The sequence below is a fragment of the Drosophila willistoni genome, chromosome 3R (genome assembly GCF_018902025.1).
Source record: "Drosophila willistoni isolate 14030-0811.24 chromosome 3R, UCI_dwil_1.1, whole genome shotgun sequence".
NCBI classification, from domain to species: Eukaryota; Metazoa; Arthropoda; class Insecta; order Diptera; family Drosophilidae; genus Drosophila; species Drosophila willistoni.
Genome location: NC_061086.1, coordinates 18,330,875 through 18,346,974, shown reverse-complemented (window position 1 = coordinate 18,346,974; position 16,100 = coordinate 18,330,875). Strand labels below are relative to the sequence as shown.

General features: G+C 34.0%; 1 protein-coding gene across 1 annotated transcript; it reads right to left on the bottom strand.

The window, feature by feature from the left end:
• Positions 1-582: 582 nt before the first annotated feature.
• Positions 583-1,660, bottom strand: LOC6647461. Its single transcript, XM_023178743.2, has 2 exons — positions 1,437-1,660; positions 583-1,073 (listed from the first exon to the last, which is right to left on the bottom strand). The coding sequence occupies exons 1-2, from the start codon at positions 1,458-1,460 to the stop codon at positions 642-644; spliced, it is 456 nt and encodes a 151-aa protein (XP_023034511.1). The 5' UTR covers positions 1,461-1,660; the 3' UTR covers positions 583-641.
• Between the last annotated feature and the right edge of the window lie 14,440 nt (positions 1,661-16,100).

The following is a 16,100-nucleotide window of genomic DNA, read 5'->3' as shown; positions in this document are numbered from 1 at the left end:
ATATTATTAAGTTTAGAAGCAGTTTTTGTTTAAGTTTCCCTATAAAAAATTGATTTTAATGAAGTTACAATATAAGCAATATAATTTTCATAATATGGGAATTTCTATGTATATTAGTGTCATTTCTATTAGTTTCTTTAGTTCAGGGTATTTAAATATCGGTTGTAAATTCTATAATATGTTTATATATGTATATTAATTTCCAGTGATTTCTTTTTGTTTTCTTTTGATTTGAACCCAAATGTTGTGGCTCCATCGCTGGTGACGCCCAGTGACAAAAGGGATTAGTTCTTTGTTGTTGGCTTGTTGAGCGCTTGGTCTCTTTGGTTAGAAGCGATGCCAGGCCAATTGATTGACAGTTATTAATTGCCGCTTGACGTGGCTTGACGTCGTGGAGCATGAAGCTGACGCCCCTCATTCAGCAAATATTGTCGGCTTTGGCATTGTTATGAATAAATAATTGAAATGGCGTGTAAATCTTAACGCAAAGCGGCTCACTGATAAGAGTCAATCAAGAAGAACATCAACTTCAACAAGAAATATCATCAAGGAAAAAAAAAAATAAAGCTGCACTTAAAACACTTGACTTGAGCGTATATATGTATTTATTTTTAGCGGCTTAAAAATAACTTAACTGCATTTTATTGTTCGCCATTGCGAAATACACTGATGGCATAAAACTCTGGAACCCGATAAACCTTAAGGCGTTCATGACTGAATCGTCCATTTGTATGGGCCTTAACATAGAAAATATCCTTGAGGCCCAGCTCCTTGCGAGGCACCAACGATTGCTCCTCCATGATGCGTTGCTGCTTGGGACGATAGCCTTTGGACTTGTCCTGCAACAGTTTCACAAATATAATATCGCCCTCGCCACTGCCACCTAAGGTGCGTGCCTGATAGTATTCTTGAGATTTGGGATAGATGAGCAGCGGTTGAATGGGCAACACTTCATTGGGTGATGTGGGATAGGTCACTTCCTCTGTGATGATATCATCATTGTAATGCGGCACAGGAGCAGCCAGTGTTAAATTTTGTAGACACAAGATCAAGATCACGGCTGGGCATAAAATCTGACAAATAAACAAAGTATGATTTGAAAACTATTCAATGAGTTTAAATCTAGTAAATCTAGTAGCCAATCATTTAAAGATTCTCTTTATTTTTTGTTGTAACACAATACTGAAGATCGATTTCAGATATTAACTTTAATAAATGACTAATAATAATTAAATGCTCTTAAAAAATATGGAGCACTATGAAGTATAAAATATAGAACAAAGCTATAAATCTTTTAAAAAATTGTTTTGCATATCTAATTGATCTCAAGATCTCATGAAACCTAATTGAGATATGATGAACAAAAGACAGACTGGAAATAAGATCTTTTTTTTTTAGTTTCTATAATTAATTTTGCACTCTTTTGTTTGCTTTACCGTTTTGTATTTGCACGGGGACATTTTGTTATTGAATAAATCTTTTCACGCTTTTGTTGTCGAACGATATTTGAAAATTGGATTTTATATTAAATTAAGCCGCTTTGATACGCATTTGATCACAAAATTGGGGGAACAAAAAATAGATATACTATATAGTATATTGTATCACAGAGAATGAACGACAAGACGTTGGATCGGATCGAGAGCAGAGAGCGAGTGTATAGCGCAAATGTCAAAAGCAGACTGGCGCGCGACAAGGCCGAGCCAACTTCATTTACCAATTTCCACAAAAATATCAAAGCCAACTTCATGCTGGGGTAAGAGATAACTTAAGTTACGTAGTCTCAGAGCTCAAAGTCGGCTTTGTCAGCGGCTTTTGGGCCCGGTACGAAGTGTAGAAGCTGTCAATAAAATGGCCAACAACCAAACGGTAGATAGACAAACCCAAAGGTTTTTGCTTGATGGGTAAGTGATGTTTGTTTGATAATGATAATGATGATGATGCCCAGTCAGGGTAACTGAGGTTGGCCAAAAATGATTCAACATATTTATTATTATTGCCATTAATTGATTACTAGGTCGTCATATTCTATAGTGTCAAAAGGGTCAATGTTATGAAGATGAAGAATTTATTAAGCTTAAACAAGCTGATGATTTTAGTTGTTGTTGTTGTTGGTAATACTACTTACAATTTATAAATAACATCAACATTTATTTTGCTTGTTTGCCTTTGTTGTTGCCGTTGTTTCTGCTACCGCTGTCATTGTTGTTGTTAATTTTATGCTTTTACGCGCAGTGATGTCAAATTTATTATTATGGCCTTTTGTATGAACACCAACAAAATGAAAAAATCAAAGAAAAAACACTCGTAGAAATGCTTAATTAGCAAATATTTACCTTTGAGTTGGTAAAGAGTTTTGCACAATTTATTCAAATGAGTGGGCCAGGCACATTTGTACTTCGCCTATAGTTTGTATTGGTTCATGTATTGTCATTAACTAATCAATTTCCAACAATTAACACTACCTAACCAAGTGCCATGTCGAGATTCTAAGTAAATATTTGTTTTACTGGGAATTTAAAAAGTATTTGATATCTACCTGTTCTTCGTTGTCTATTGGTAAAGTTTCATAATCTGTCAGACAAACTGAGGTTTGAATTTTTAAGTTTTGGCTTTCATTTCTATTATTATATTTTATATAATTAACACTTTATTATATACAAAGTTGTGTTTTGTTTTTTGTCATTTATAAATAGAAGAGTCAAACGTATCTGAAAAGTTTTCAACATATTAAATAATATTTAAACTCTCTAAAAACTAAAATACTGGTGTTAATATTCGATTTTTCTGGATTAGACACAAAATTTATCTTCAAGACCAAACAAAATCATACTAATGAGTTACACGTCGGCTACGCAATTTACAATTAAACAATTTTATGGGCTATTTTAAATCAATCTTAAGAATCACATCTAGTAAAATATGCTTAAAAAATCGATATTTATTTCTGCATTTCAAGTTTCATATTATATCATAAGTACTTAAATTCGTCACAATAAAACTTACAGATCACTTGATCTTCAAAGTGCTTGATGTCAAATGCCTCATAATATTTAATTCATTACTAAGTAGAAACTGATATAAGCATTAAATAGTTAGATTTGATCACAAAGTTTAGTAATTTCCAGAAAATACACATTTCCGGCAAAAAAAGACGTCATAATGACTTGGCTAAGACTACTTGTAAGTAAAATGAAATTGTTGATGTGTATTTCTCACACACAGTAAAATCAATTACACTTTCTGAAAACATACAAAGTAATTGAAGTGGTAACAAGTCAACAAGCTTAAACCATTTTGAGGGCCATTAACAAACAAAAAAACAAACCAGACGAAACCAAGCGCATCAGGCAAGGGCACTAGCGAAATTTAATCGCTTTATATGTGAAATTATTTCATAAAGTCAACTACATAATAAATAACTCACAAATTGAAGCACAACATCATATAAAATCAAAACATATAATTTGTCTCTAAATTTCATGTTTCTAGCAAAAATCGTGATTAATTGCAATGCGCCTCTTGACATCTTTTATCATCACTATCATTATCAAGTGAACCTATGGATGCCAAAGCTAAAGCCTTTATGTTTAGCCCCACACACACACACACACACACACACACACACAAAGAAAGACACCCACATACGCTCAGAGAAATAACAGCCCCTCTAGTTGCCCCTTCACGACCCCACCGTCCCCCTTTTATAATGAGCTCATTCGTATGCTTTTTGTGGAATCGTGTGAAAGGTGAATACTTAACGAATATTGGTTTTGCTCTGCTACCGTTTGTCTACTGACTAAAAAAAAGGGAAAGCTTTTTATTTTTTTTGGGGGTTTTGTTGTTATTTTTTTTGTTGTTAGTTGTCTGTTGTGGGGCGCCGGGTATTGGCCACAAATTGTGGTTTATGTGTCTGATGTGAGGTGTAGGTGTAGAAAATAAAAGAAATAAAAAACTCGACATTCTTATGGCACAGGTGGTGGATAAATTACAAATCTCTGTGTATGGAATAAATAGTTTCTACCGATACACTCTTAGAATATCATTTTCAAAAGCCAAATCATTGAACTTTTATAATAAAATCAAACGGCTTTTTTAAAATTACTTATATGTAGCTTGTGTATAAATACTATCTAAATAGTCAATAATCCACTTCTAATGCTTACTTGATAAGTTCCTTACACTCTCGGTGTTAATCCTTATTCGTTATGACCACTTGACAGTTGATTCAATTAGCCACTCAAGCATCAGTAAAGTAAGCCTCATCAGCCAGAAACTAAATTGATTTCGCATTTTGGTTACATGAAGTTTATATATAAACTAAGATGCATCTTTGGATTCTCTGTTAGTTGGAAAATATCTAGTACAGTGTAACCAAAATCACCATCAAGTGACCACTTGAAAGAAGTGGTTTAAATTTTATAATTAATATATTTTTTAAATGTTTAATGCCAATAAAAATTACAACCAAATATGACCGCCTATTCGTTTCAAAGATTGAATAACAAATTTTTATGCATTTAAAAATATATTTATTATTGATTGGTAAATACAGGTTGAAGTAGAAACTTAAGACTTAAGTTTTCGAAAATAGTTGTTAAAATTAATGGGGTAATTGGATTTGATTACCGTAATTTGTTCATAAATGTGTTTCCTTTGCATTTTTAATGATGTATGTATGACTATTCTTTTGCAATCCGCGTGAGATATGAAACAGCCGGCAACTATAGAGTGCACTGTGTGTGTCTTTGTATGCGTGAGAGTCCTGAGTGTGTGCCTCTTTTCAGTCTGCTTGTTTTTTGTTTATTTTGTTCAAATACGCAAAGCCAAAAAGGTGCTTAACTATGAAATACGATGACAAGGCGCACGGCAAAGGCAGTCAACGTCGGCGCTGGCAGCGTGTTCTTAATTACCATAATTACATAACTGCACACACACACACACACAAACATACGCACACCCGGAGTGTGTGTACGCAGCACGCAGAGAGCATTCATGAGAATATTGTACGCGCCTGTAAGTATGCAGCAACATTCAATTAGACAAAGCTTTGACTGTCTCTGCGGTCGTGTATATTCAAACATACACATACATATATAAAGAGAGAGAGAAAAAGATAGTAGAAGAATGGGACCATTCTCTCTCACTCCCACTCACTGCGTTTTGTTGAGCTTTTATTGTTCTTATCGCCTTAAATAGTTTTTGCCAGCCACTTTGTGGCTTTTAAGTTATTTTGCGTGCACCACTTAAGTCAAGAGTCGGTTAGGGTTGGGGTTGGGGGTGAGCGGTTGGTTTCTTGTTGTTCTCCCAGTCAATGGGGTTAAATCCCAGTCACTTTTTATGGGTCTGAAATGTTTACTTTATTTCTGGCCAGGTTAATTAAACTGCAGGTTGCCTGTTTCGTATTTGTGAGAAAGTTTTTCCATCTGTTTTATTTCTGGCTTTTTGTTTTGTTTCAAAAACCAGTTGGCTGATTCTGCTGGCTGTTGGTGGTATATGGTGTATGTATATATCTGGCTGCATAATTTGCATGCCAAGCTCTTTCTCCGTGTTTATGCTTCCTTTTCGCGTGGCTTTGGCTAAATGGTTTACTATTAATTTTCGCTTCATGCCGGTTATTAACCTGCCAAGGCAAGCTAACTTTCTCAGGGATTGTGGTTGAAATTCATATTTTCGAAAAGAAGGCGTGTGTGTGTGTGGGGGGGGTGGGCGTGACTGACACAATTAAGTAAATCACCAAAAAAAAAAAAAAAAGGGAGGAAAAATGAAGCAGAAATAACTGCTTTTTTCTCTGAGGCAAACTAATTGATAAATTGCCACACTTTGAGTCCATTAAACTTTTCGCCTAATAAAGTTGAACACGATTAAAAGAAGAGCAAAAAAAGTGGAAAATTTTATTTCTATTTTAATTTCTTTTTTTTTTTACTTTATCGATATTCAATTATGATAAAAATAATTAAATTTCCTCGCCTACATCTCATTTTAAATCATTTTAATCGAGCAGTGATTTTTGCTACGGCTTCAAAATTAAATCGATTTGTAATTCTTTTTCTGTGCACTCTCATCCACAAAATTGGCTTAACTGGTATCCTGCTATATCTATATAGCATTATAAACTGGCAATTTCAATTTCATTTTAGTCACATATTCCCAATGCATTTTCGAGCTTTTCATAAATAAATAAGTTTGTTAAATTGTCCCAGACCCACTCTAGATTCAAACTGCTGCACGACCAACTGTCGGTACCCATTTCCATTTACATTTCTATGGATTTGTCCATGTCCTTGCCCATGTCCGTGTCCATGTCTATTGTCAAGTCATTGCGTCCTGATAATTTGCCTAGATGTTTGACCGACCTTTTACTTGGGCTTCAATTCTGCTTGTTTGTCACTTTTTGGCATTGGATTTGAATATGCTTCAAAATGCTCATCACGTTCTGCAATGCCCCGAGCACGAAACCGTACCCAGGACCCGGAGTCAGGCGAAATTGCCTTAGTTTGAGCTTGGAATGCTTTCGTTTATTTGTTGTTGTCGTTGTTGTTGTTGTCTCCGCGGATCAAAAGCAAATTTAAGCAGCTTACCGCAAATGAAAACCGATTGAAATTTCCATACACAAAGACACATACAATTATACACACACACACACACACACATATATAAATACATTAGAATACATATAATTTGGGTCTTTTATTTGCCAAATTTCATTTGCCTGTTTTTTTTTTTATTCTTATTTCATGAAGTCGTAGCAACAATTAGTCACAGTTTCCGAGTTGTGTTTTCAGCATGACCATTAATTGATTTTCGCAGCCATTTAGATTTTCAATTTTCTACCTCTCGCTTTTTCGAAAAAAAAACTCTTTGGTTTGGAGGGTGAAAAACAAAGAAAACAAAATACAGAAAATGTGGCCGAGTGGCAAAAAGACAGGCAAAAGGAAAAAATAGCTCAACTTTGATTGCAAAAATTTCTTTGCACCAAAACAATTTTTTACTCTTCACATCAACTTGTGTTTTCCAACAGTGTTTTTTTTCGGAATCCTTGTTTGCAAGTTGTTCCTTTTACTGTTTCCCATATACAGGGACGGATTTTAAAAGCGTTTTTAAGAAACATTACGAAAATTTGTTGAGTATTAATGTGATCTGGTATAACAGATACTATTTTGTTTTATCTAAAGTTAATCTTTATTGTTCGAAGTGATTCTCACGATTGATAGTCTTATAAAGTTAATACTTTTTAACTTAAAAAGAAAATCAAAGATTTCAGGTTTTAAAAAATTATTCTCTAAGTAAAGTAAATCTCAAATTGTCTTCTGGATGAATTCAGTAAACGATGAAAACAAACTTGGGAAAAAGTTTGTTAAATGGTTTCTTTTATTTTCACGCCACAAAAATCAATTTATTTTGTTATAATCGAAAGTTTAATTAGTTAGTCAGTAACAGAAATTAAGAAAAATGGTCAAATTGTATAACCTGAAGTTTGGCCCTGACGTTTAGTTCTACACATCATTTTCATCTTGAATTCTTTTATTTTTCTGTTGGTTTATTTTGCTCTTTTTTCCCTTTTGCCCAGATTTAGTGCGTTTATGTCGTTGCCGTTTTTGTCGGCTTGTTTGCTGTTGCTGTTGTTTTGCATTGGCAAAAAGAAAACTCGGAAAACTCTGGCAAATGTTTACAGTTTAGTTGTGCGGATGCGATAAAAACAATTTGATTGCAAAATAAACGGCATGCAGTGCTGCAAATTGAAAAAAATGGACAAAACGCTTCTCCCTTTCTCTCTATCTCTCTCTCTTACTGTATATCTGGCCAGAACAAATCGAAAATGGGCCAAGCAACTTGGGTTGAAATTTAGAAAAGGTTGGTCCAGAAGGAGGGGAGAACTAAAAATATTTTGAGTGAGTTACTATTTGAATTGATTTTGCCAGTAGTGCTTGTAGTTAAGGGTGTCCAATTCAATGATATGGCAAAGGAAATTCCACTTTCATTTTGAAGCAATCGCACATGAGTGAAATTTCACATTTTGAGTTCCTCTATCCCCTTCCTTGTCTTGGTGTTTCACATTTCCGTTTTTCCTCATATTCACAACACTTACACACAAACACACACATATACACAAAACATTCGCTGTCAAAAGTCAAAGTTGATACTCGACTTTCTCGACTCAACCGAATGAATGTCTTTTCAACCTAGAGAAATTTCACAAACGAATCTGCTTGCAAACACATACAAAAAACAGATAGCAAGTTATTTTTATACCCTTACCAACAAGGATAGTGCTTTAATTTACCAACTTATTTGGACATGATAATAAGAGTGTACGTAACTATAGTTTTGATACAATTAGCAATAAAAATTTTAAAATTTTGATGTTCAATTTGAATATCTGTTTATAAAGCATCTTTCCCCTCTGTAATTTTAAAACAAATTGGAATTCCTATCTTATAAAACCTTGAAAATAATGAAAGTTTATGGAAGTATATGAAACGAGGAATAAAATGTATTCCAAAACAATAAAGCATCCAAAGTAAAATGGAGTAAAAATAAATGAAATAGGATACTTTATTCAATTTACACAGGTTCAGTTGATTATTCAAACTAATTGTAAGTAGAACTTTTTAAACTTATTTAAAAGCAGTTTTAGAAAGAAATTCAAACGCAAATAGTATAGAATTTATGTAATAAATTCTCAGTATTAGCGATATTATCAACCATTTCGGACACTTGAACTAAAACATCTTAGCTCTATAGATTAAATCGATGATAATTCAATTTACAACTTAGCCCAGGTTTTTATCAACTTTTTAGATGAAATTCAAAGGAAAAAGTGAAACAAAATGTCCTCAAAAAGGCATTAAAAAGAACATAGAAAATTCGTCGAATTGGAACCTTAACCGAGAGTTTTTTTTTTGGCTTAAAAATTTCCATTCCACTCCTACATTGTCAGTTCTTTTGCCAGATCCTGATTAATGAGAACGAGTACTGTTAGCTTCGTTTCATTTTTTTTCTTAGTCCTCATCCCCTGATATGAGCTTCTAATTACATTTTGTACAGGAAAACTCATTAACACATTTGTGACATGCCTCCAAGTTTGGGACATGGTAACACATATAATTTTCGTAATAGTTTTCTACTTTTTCTTTTGCTCCGTTTTAGTCCACCTTTTGGCAAACATATGTCGCCAGAAATAACAACTAAAAAAAAAGTAAATAAACTACAATTTGGTTACGAGCCAAAAGAAAAAATAGTCATAAGCGTAAACTTTTTGTGAGTGCTGTTTTATGCAAGTTCTCTGTGTGTGTGTGTGTGTGTGTGCGTGGGTCTGTGTGTGTGCACGGTGTAGAAATGCGGGAGCATTTGTGTTCATGTTCTACATGAATCATAGTAGCTTTTACGACTATGTTTGCCACTTTTGCCCGGAAAGAGCAATTTTCATGAGACCAACAAAAACAAAAATGAACATTCAAGCTAAACAAAACCGCAACGTGACAACAGAAATGCGGGCAACCGTTCGAGTGGGTGACTGGGTGAACCGTCGACTCTGTTTGTCCACGTGTTAAAAGTGACAAAAGCATTGACAGGAAACAAAACTGTCCGACATATACGATATGTACACATACGTTTCGTGTATGTATAGACACAGGAAGCCAAGCGCACAAACCGATTGTGAGCCAACCAGCAGTAGCACCACCATTAGGAGCAGACCAAGGATCATGGTCACGGTCGCGTAAGTGTGGACAGATAAGATACACCGCTTTGAGAATGACTTTGCCAAGTTTTATTGATGGTTGGCAGCAAAACTTGCGACCACAAAGAATAAATCTCATAATAGAGTTGGTTACTCGAAGAGCTGGTTCACTAGTCATTACTCTAACCTACACAAAAAGGAACATTGACAAATCTTTCGGTCAAGACTGCAACTTATATAATAGATATAATGGTAAAAGGCAACATACAGCAATAGCTTTATATTTTCCAGGGAGAATTGGTATTTTCGTCGTCATTGTGGGAGAAAATTGACTTGGATTTATTATCTTTTCCTTTAAAAAATGCTTTGGTAAACTGTCATCACCAAGAGAGATTCTCGCATTACGCATACGACAAGTATTCCATTTATGAATTTAGTAAATAGAAAGACATACAACTCAAAAATGGAATGTCTGGAGATATTTATATTTGTTTTTTTCAAACCATTTTTACTCTCGGTTGTTGTGGCTTTTCTCACTCACTTAGTCTATTATTTCAAATAAATTCTTAGTAAAAAATATATGTTTAGTTCTTTGATGTTAGTTCCGATGAACTGAAAAGCCCAGCTCTTACGCTTGAATCTATGGTAGCAAATGTATCTGTATCTGCAACTGTAACTGGGTGTGGATGTGGGTGGTTTGTTTGTGTGCTTAGCCGACTGTCAGGCAACTGTCAATTGTTAATTAAATGCGTCCCCCTGGGCAGCTGCTACCACTAAGTTGACTTGATTTGTTCGACCGAGTCTGCGAATTGTTCTGGGATATTTGCTTCTACTTTTCTCTTCAAACACATCCAATCCCACTTCCCCCCATGCCAAACGAATTTGTATACAAATACATTCATTCATTCAGAGAGCCATAGAAACATTTATGGTAAAAGTTTATTGTTGCTGTTCGGCATCTAATTTATGTAGGCTTTATGTTAATATTGTTATTGCTTTGACATTTTTATGGCCCTCAACTAATAACTTAATTGATATGTTGGATTAGGCCATGTGGGTTAGAATACACCTGCTGCAATTACATAGATGCCAAAATAACACATTATGGCAATTACATGATTCATAAATTCGTAGATAATTTTCATAAACAAATGTTTGCAAAATTTGATTTATTTACTAAAATATAAATTGTGCAACAGTTATCTTTGCCATTTAATTAGAATAAAGAAGATGCTAAGATGTTTAACTGAACAGCATTTAAAACAGCAGGTCATAGATCAAATGTATATATAGAGAAAAGCAAGCCACTTAATGAGGTATAAATCAGTGTGACTAATTTTATAAGCACAATGATGGCCTAAATTCCACAGATTACCTGCAGTGAAATCATATTTGGTATGCAAAGCGAACAGTGTCAATGCTAGGCAAACCCTTGCGGTTATTCCTATAGACAGCAGGACCCAAAAAGGAATGATTGAGCCATTGCAAATATGATCAGGACTATTAAATTAGTTGGTGGCTTGGAACGCCTCCAACCATAATAGAAGGGCCAACATTTTTACTTTAAAATAATAATAAAATGCAAAGAGCTTAACAAAAATGTGTAGTTGCAGCAACTGAATTAGGTAAGAGGAAAATTATAATATCAAATATACATATGTATATATGACATACAAAACTTTTTTTTGGGACGGTATGTCTGTACATTTATAACTATATTCTAAACGTATTTTTGACTAGCCAATTAGGATGACTTTCATCACAGAAAGAGATTTGTAGAGTTCCTCAAAAATATTAATGATTTATCTACAATTTTTTTTAATCTGGATAAAGATGATTGTCATATAAGATTCTCATCAAAAGTTAGACATTGTCATTAAAAAAGTTATAATTTCGTGTTTTATTTTGTATTGTTCGCCCTTTTGATAGCTGATGATAATGAGATGCGAAGAGCTGATTACTTCAGATATAAATTTACAAATTTATTTTATATACATTTTATTCCAATGATTTATGTTGGTTCAAGGTAAAAAAAAAAGAAGAAATTGTAATGAATAGTTATTTTTTCAGGTAAATGAATTGTTTTCATACTCTATTCTTCTCTATGTAAATATTCAACTTTTCCTTTCAATCAGATTTGTCGAATATAAATTGGTCACGCTCTCACAATAGAATTTCTGTGGCATTAAAATTGAATTTGTATTTATTTGTTCTGTGGATTATATAAAATATTGAATATTTTGCATTCTCAACAAAAAAAAAATATGAAAGTATCTCAGTTACATTCGTTATAAACCAATTATAATCCCATATTAAAATAAAGTGCATGAAACTATTCAATTTTTAAGCTAAAAAGGCAAAAATGATTTTTCATATTTAAACTTGTTTAACAATAAATTATTTGAATTTCATTTATGTATATTTACATTGCGAGTTAAATAATACAATATATACAGGATTATTCTTTATTTTAATCCAAATGTATAAACATAGTGTAATTATTGTTTTCTTGTTGTGCTTTTTAGTTGCATGGCAAATTTAATTAACTGAATTAACTTGTATAGTTTTTACCTAAGTACCAAGTAGGCTTACTTTAAAGAAAACATTTTTAAATATGTATATTTTGGCAGATCATTACATCCATTAAATCGAGAGTCTTTAATGCAAACCTTATCGACCGTCAAAAATCTAGCAGACTAATAAATTTTGACTTGATCCTTTTGCTAGTCGCTGTGTATTAAAGCTAGCAAGTACCAACAACAGGTGTGTGGCACAGTGGACTCTCTCGGTTCAGTTAACAAGTTGACACTTTGGGCTTTTACTCTCTGTTGTCAGCGATGCCCTCGGCTTTTTGGTTTCTGCTTCTGCGCCTTGATGTTTATTCAGCAAACAGCAGAGTGAGCATTTCCCCCAAACGTCGATGTGTGCAGGTGTGGAGGTACCCAAGCCGAAGGGGCTTCAGTAGTTTTTTTGGTTACTTTGTGAACTGAAGTGGCCAAAAATGAAAAAAGGACTTGAGCCAGAACTGCGCTTGACATTTTCTGATTGCCTGGCCATAGAAATTGGCGTAGTTTTCATGCGTTTAAATTTAGCTAGATTATTTTCACAGCCCCTTTTCAAATTCTCAGCAATGGGACAACCAACATAAAAAGCCTTTTATGTTGCCTTTTGCACTTTAACAAATTTTTTTCGATTTCATGAAATGAAAATTATTTTTAAACAAATTTAAGTTGACATTTTTCATTATGAGAACCTAGCAACGGTTAGAAAAAAAAGTGTATAAAGAGGGACAACATTTTGATAGGCTGACTTTTTGTCATACATGTATGTATGTATATATCCTCCTATATCTGTCAATTGTCTGACTTGTTTTGTGAAGACACTTTTGTGACATATATACATCAATCAAATTGCCATTTAGTATTCAAGCATGCAATGCCTCCCCGACATTTTCCTCTGGTTTTGTTTCCCTCTCACTTATTTGCGATACGGAATTAGCCTAACCCAGAAAACACGACACGTGTTGCGTTTTAAAGTTGTCCTTTTTGCCTTTGGCACAAAGTTGCGCCTCACTTTATATTAGAGAACTATCAACAAGTTTTTCCTTTTGCTTGTTTCCTTTCTTTTCTTCTTATTGGAAAGTCTCCGACAATGAAAGGAAATAAAGAACAAGGCGAAGGGAAAGTAAAGCCAAAAACTGCGTCACGTGTTGGCCTAATCCCTACAGGACATACACAACAAAAAAGAACAAAAAACGTGGCAGCTAATGAAACTAGTGACAACAAAAAAAGTTTTAAGACTAAGCACGCACTCTTTTTGCCACCACCTATTCGCCCTACTGCAGTGGAGGCGTGGCAGCTAAGCAGCCAGCCATCCATCAACAAAAAAGGCTACACTTTAAAACTTTAAATGAGTTTCTCTTCGTTGTGTGCTTGGGGTTTTTGTTTTTTTTTATTTCTCTCCGTTGTCGGCTTATAGGCAAAGTTCTGTTGGCCAAAAATGGCACTGGATAAGATCGAAGACAGAGCGAAGGTTGTGTTTTTGGGGCTAGGACTGACAGCCGCAACAAATTGTTGACATTTTAACGACAAAATCAACGACAAAGGCGTTGACAGAACGCCCCCCAAAAAAACCAAAACCGAAAAACCAAAGCAAGAAAGCAAAAAAAGAAACAAATAAAAAGTAAGAAACTTCTAGCCAAGTCTCTTGAACCGAGACGCATCACATCAAATGGTTGAAAGTTTTGAGAGCATCCACAAAAAAAAAAAAACAAAAAGAAAACCAAAGAAATGAGACACGAGTTGGCGATTTTCCTGCTATTGCTCCTGCTTGACTTTTTGTACATTTTGGCTTAGCAGCTAAGAAAAATAACAATGTCCGCTTCATCATGGAGTGAAGAGCAGACCGAGTGGTTGGTTGGCTGGCTGACTAGATGGTTGGCCAAATAATAAATAAAAGGCCATTGCAGTTTAATCTATGCAAATCCACAAGAAAAACTCATTTTGCGGCTTTAAAGCTTGATAAAAAAAAAGTGTTCTCCAGCTTTGCTTCAAAATGGGGAGCTATAGAGGATAAGGGCCAACAGAACTTGATGGCCACAAAAAGTAGTTGTACACACCAAGATAAGTATACGTATATGCATGTGTGGGTGTGTGTGTGTGTGTATATATAACATGCCATATACGATATAACAAAAGTGTTAATTTGCTGACAGCTGGACTAGCGTGCTCCTGGCATTTATTTTATGCATTAAATTTATATGGTTTTATTTTTCAAACATTTTGAAGTTGAAATCTTATTGTGGCAAAGTTGATTTACAGTTATTTTAGTGAAGAAAATGTAACAACTGTGGTTTTCTCAGGTGTCCAAAACAAAGACATCATTTGCAGTCTTGGCCAAATAGCAGTACATTTGGTATACATACACTTCTTTTCATTGGCAAAAGAGGGAATAAATTATGTCTTTAATACTTTGTTGTATTAAAGATTATCGTCTAATATACCTTTAGTAACAAATAACAAATAAAAATAATCTTAGACAGCATTTTTAATCCATCAATCGATTTCGATATTGATAAATTTTAATAAAGTGAATATTCCATTTTGAATGCTTTGATTTTACCCTTGGGTTTATTATTTTGCACAATTTATATAATTTTATTCGCATTGCAATTTGTCTAATGCAAAATTGACAAGTTAATGTCCTTCCATGGTTCAATGACTTGGGAATAATCTTTTATAGCCAATCGTTTTTAAAATTTGATGCACATTTTGCAAAACCTTCGGGGGGTTTGTGTTTGCATATTCCAAATTCCCAGCTAGACTGTTTTCTATAGTGCAAATATTTTTTAAGCAAGCAAAAATATTTGCCAATGGCATAAACACACACACGCACACCCACATACACGCAGAATCCACAAGAACCGCAAAGTGTCCATAAAACACATGGTCATTGGCTCATCATTTGAACACAGACTCACAAAAAATAACACAAACACACTAACACACCCACAGACACACATCATCATCATCATCATCATCATCAATACATCTTTCGCAACATGAGGTCCTGGTCTTCCAATAATCAACTGCTCGAGGTAGTTGTCCTTTTTGAAGCTCTATTATTCTTTGGACACTGAGCTGCACTTTGCGTCATATTAAGTATTTACTGTAGACTGCTCTTTTATTCCTCTATTAGCCACTTGATGGACAATTGCATAATGTGAAATTGCAAAAAAAAATGTAAGTGTAATTGAATTTTTGCATTTCAATTGCAACATTTGTTCTATTTTATCAATGACTAACGATTATTCCCCCAGGGGATTTTCATCATTGAAACTCTATACAATTTGAGTTTTTATTCAAAACGATTAAATCAAAAACAAACAAAAACATTTTGAATGTAAAATGGATTTCTATTATTTTGAGGTTTTTCTCACTTTACAAATTGTTTGTTCGATAAAAATTCGCTTTAAATGCTCAACCATCTTTAAACTGAGAGTGTTCATTGCCTCTCTATGACCATAAAACCACAAATACATATGCTGCAGCCACGTTGAGTGCACTCCAAAGAGCCATTGGCTTGTTATATCAAAGAGTGTTTTGCAAGAAAGTCAAATGAACGATTCCAAGATACCCAACATTAGGTGCATTAGATATTGTGGCGTTTGAAATTTGCTTAAAATCTATAAAACAACATTTGAAAGTAATTTTTGTGAGAAAATCTAATTTGATTTCAAGTCGCAAAGTATTTCAACAAAACCAATCATAAGAAATACAATGGTAACAAATTTATGGCCACATTGATAACATTTCTATTGGTGTCATAAGTTTTGTTTCATAAGTATGTCTCCTAGTTGAGTTCATTTTATTAAGTTTTAACACATCTGCTAACTAAATGGAATGGGAAGTTTGAACTC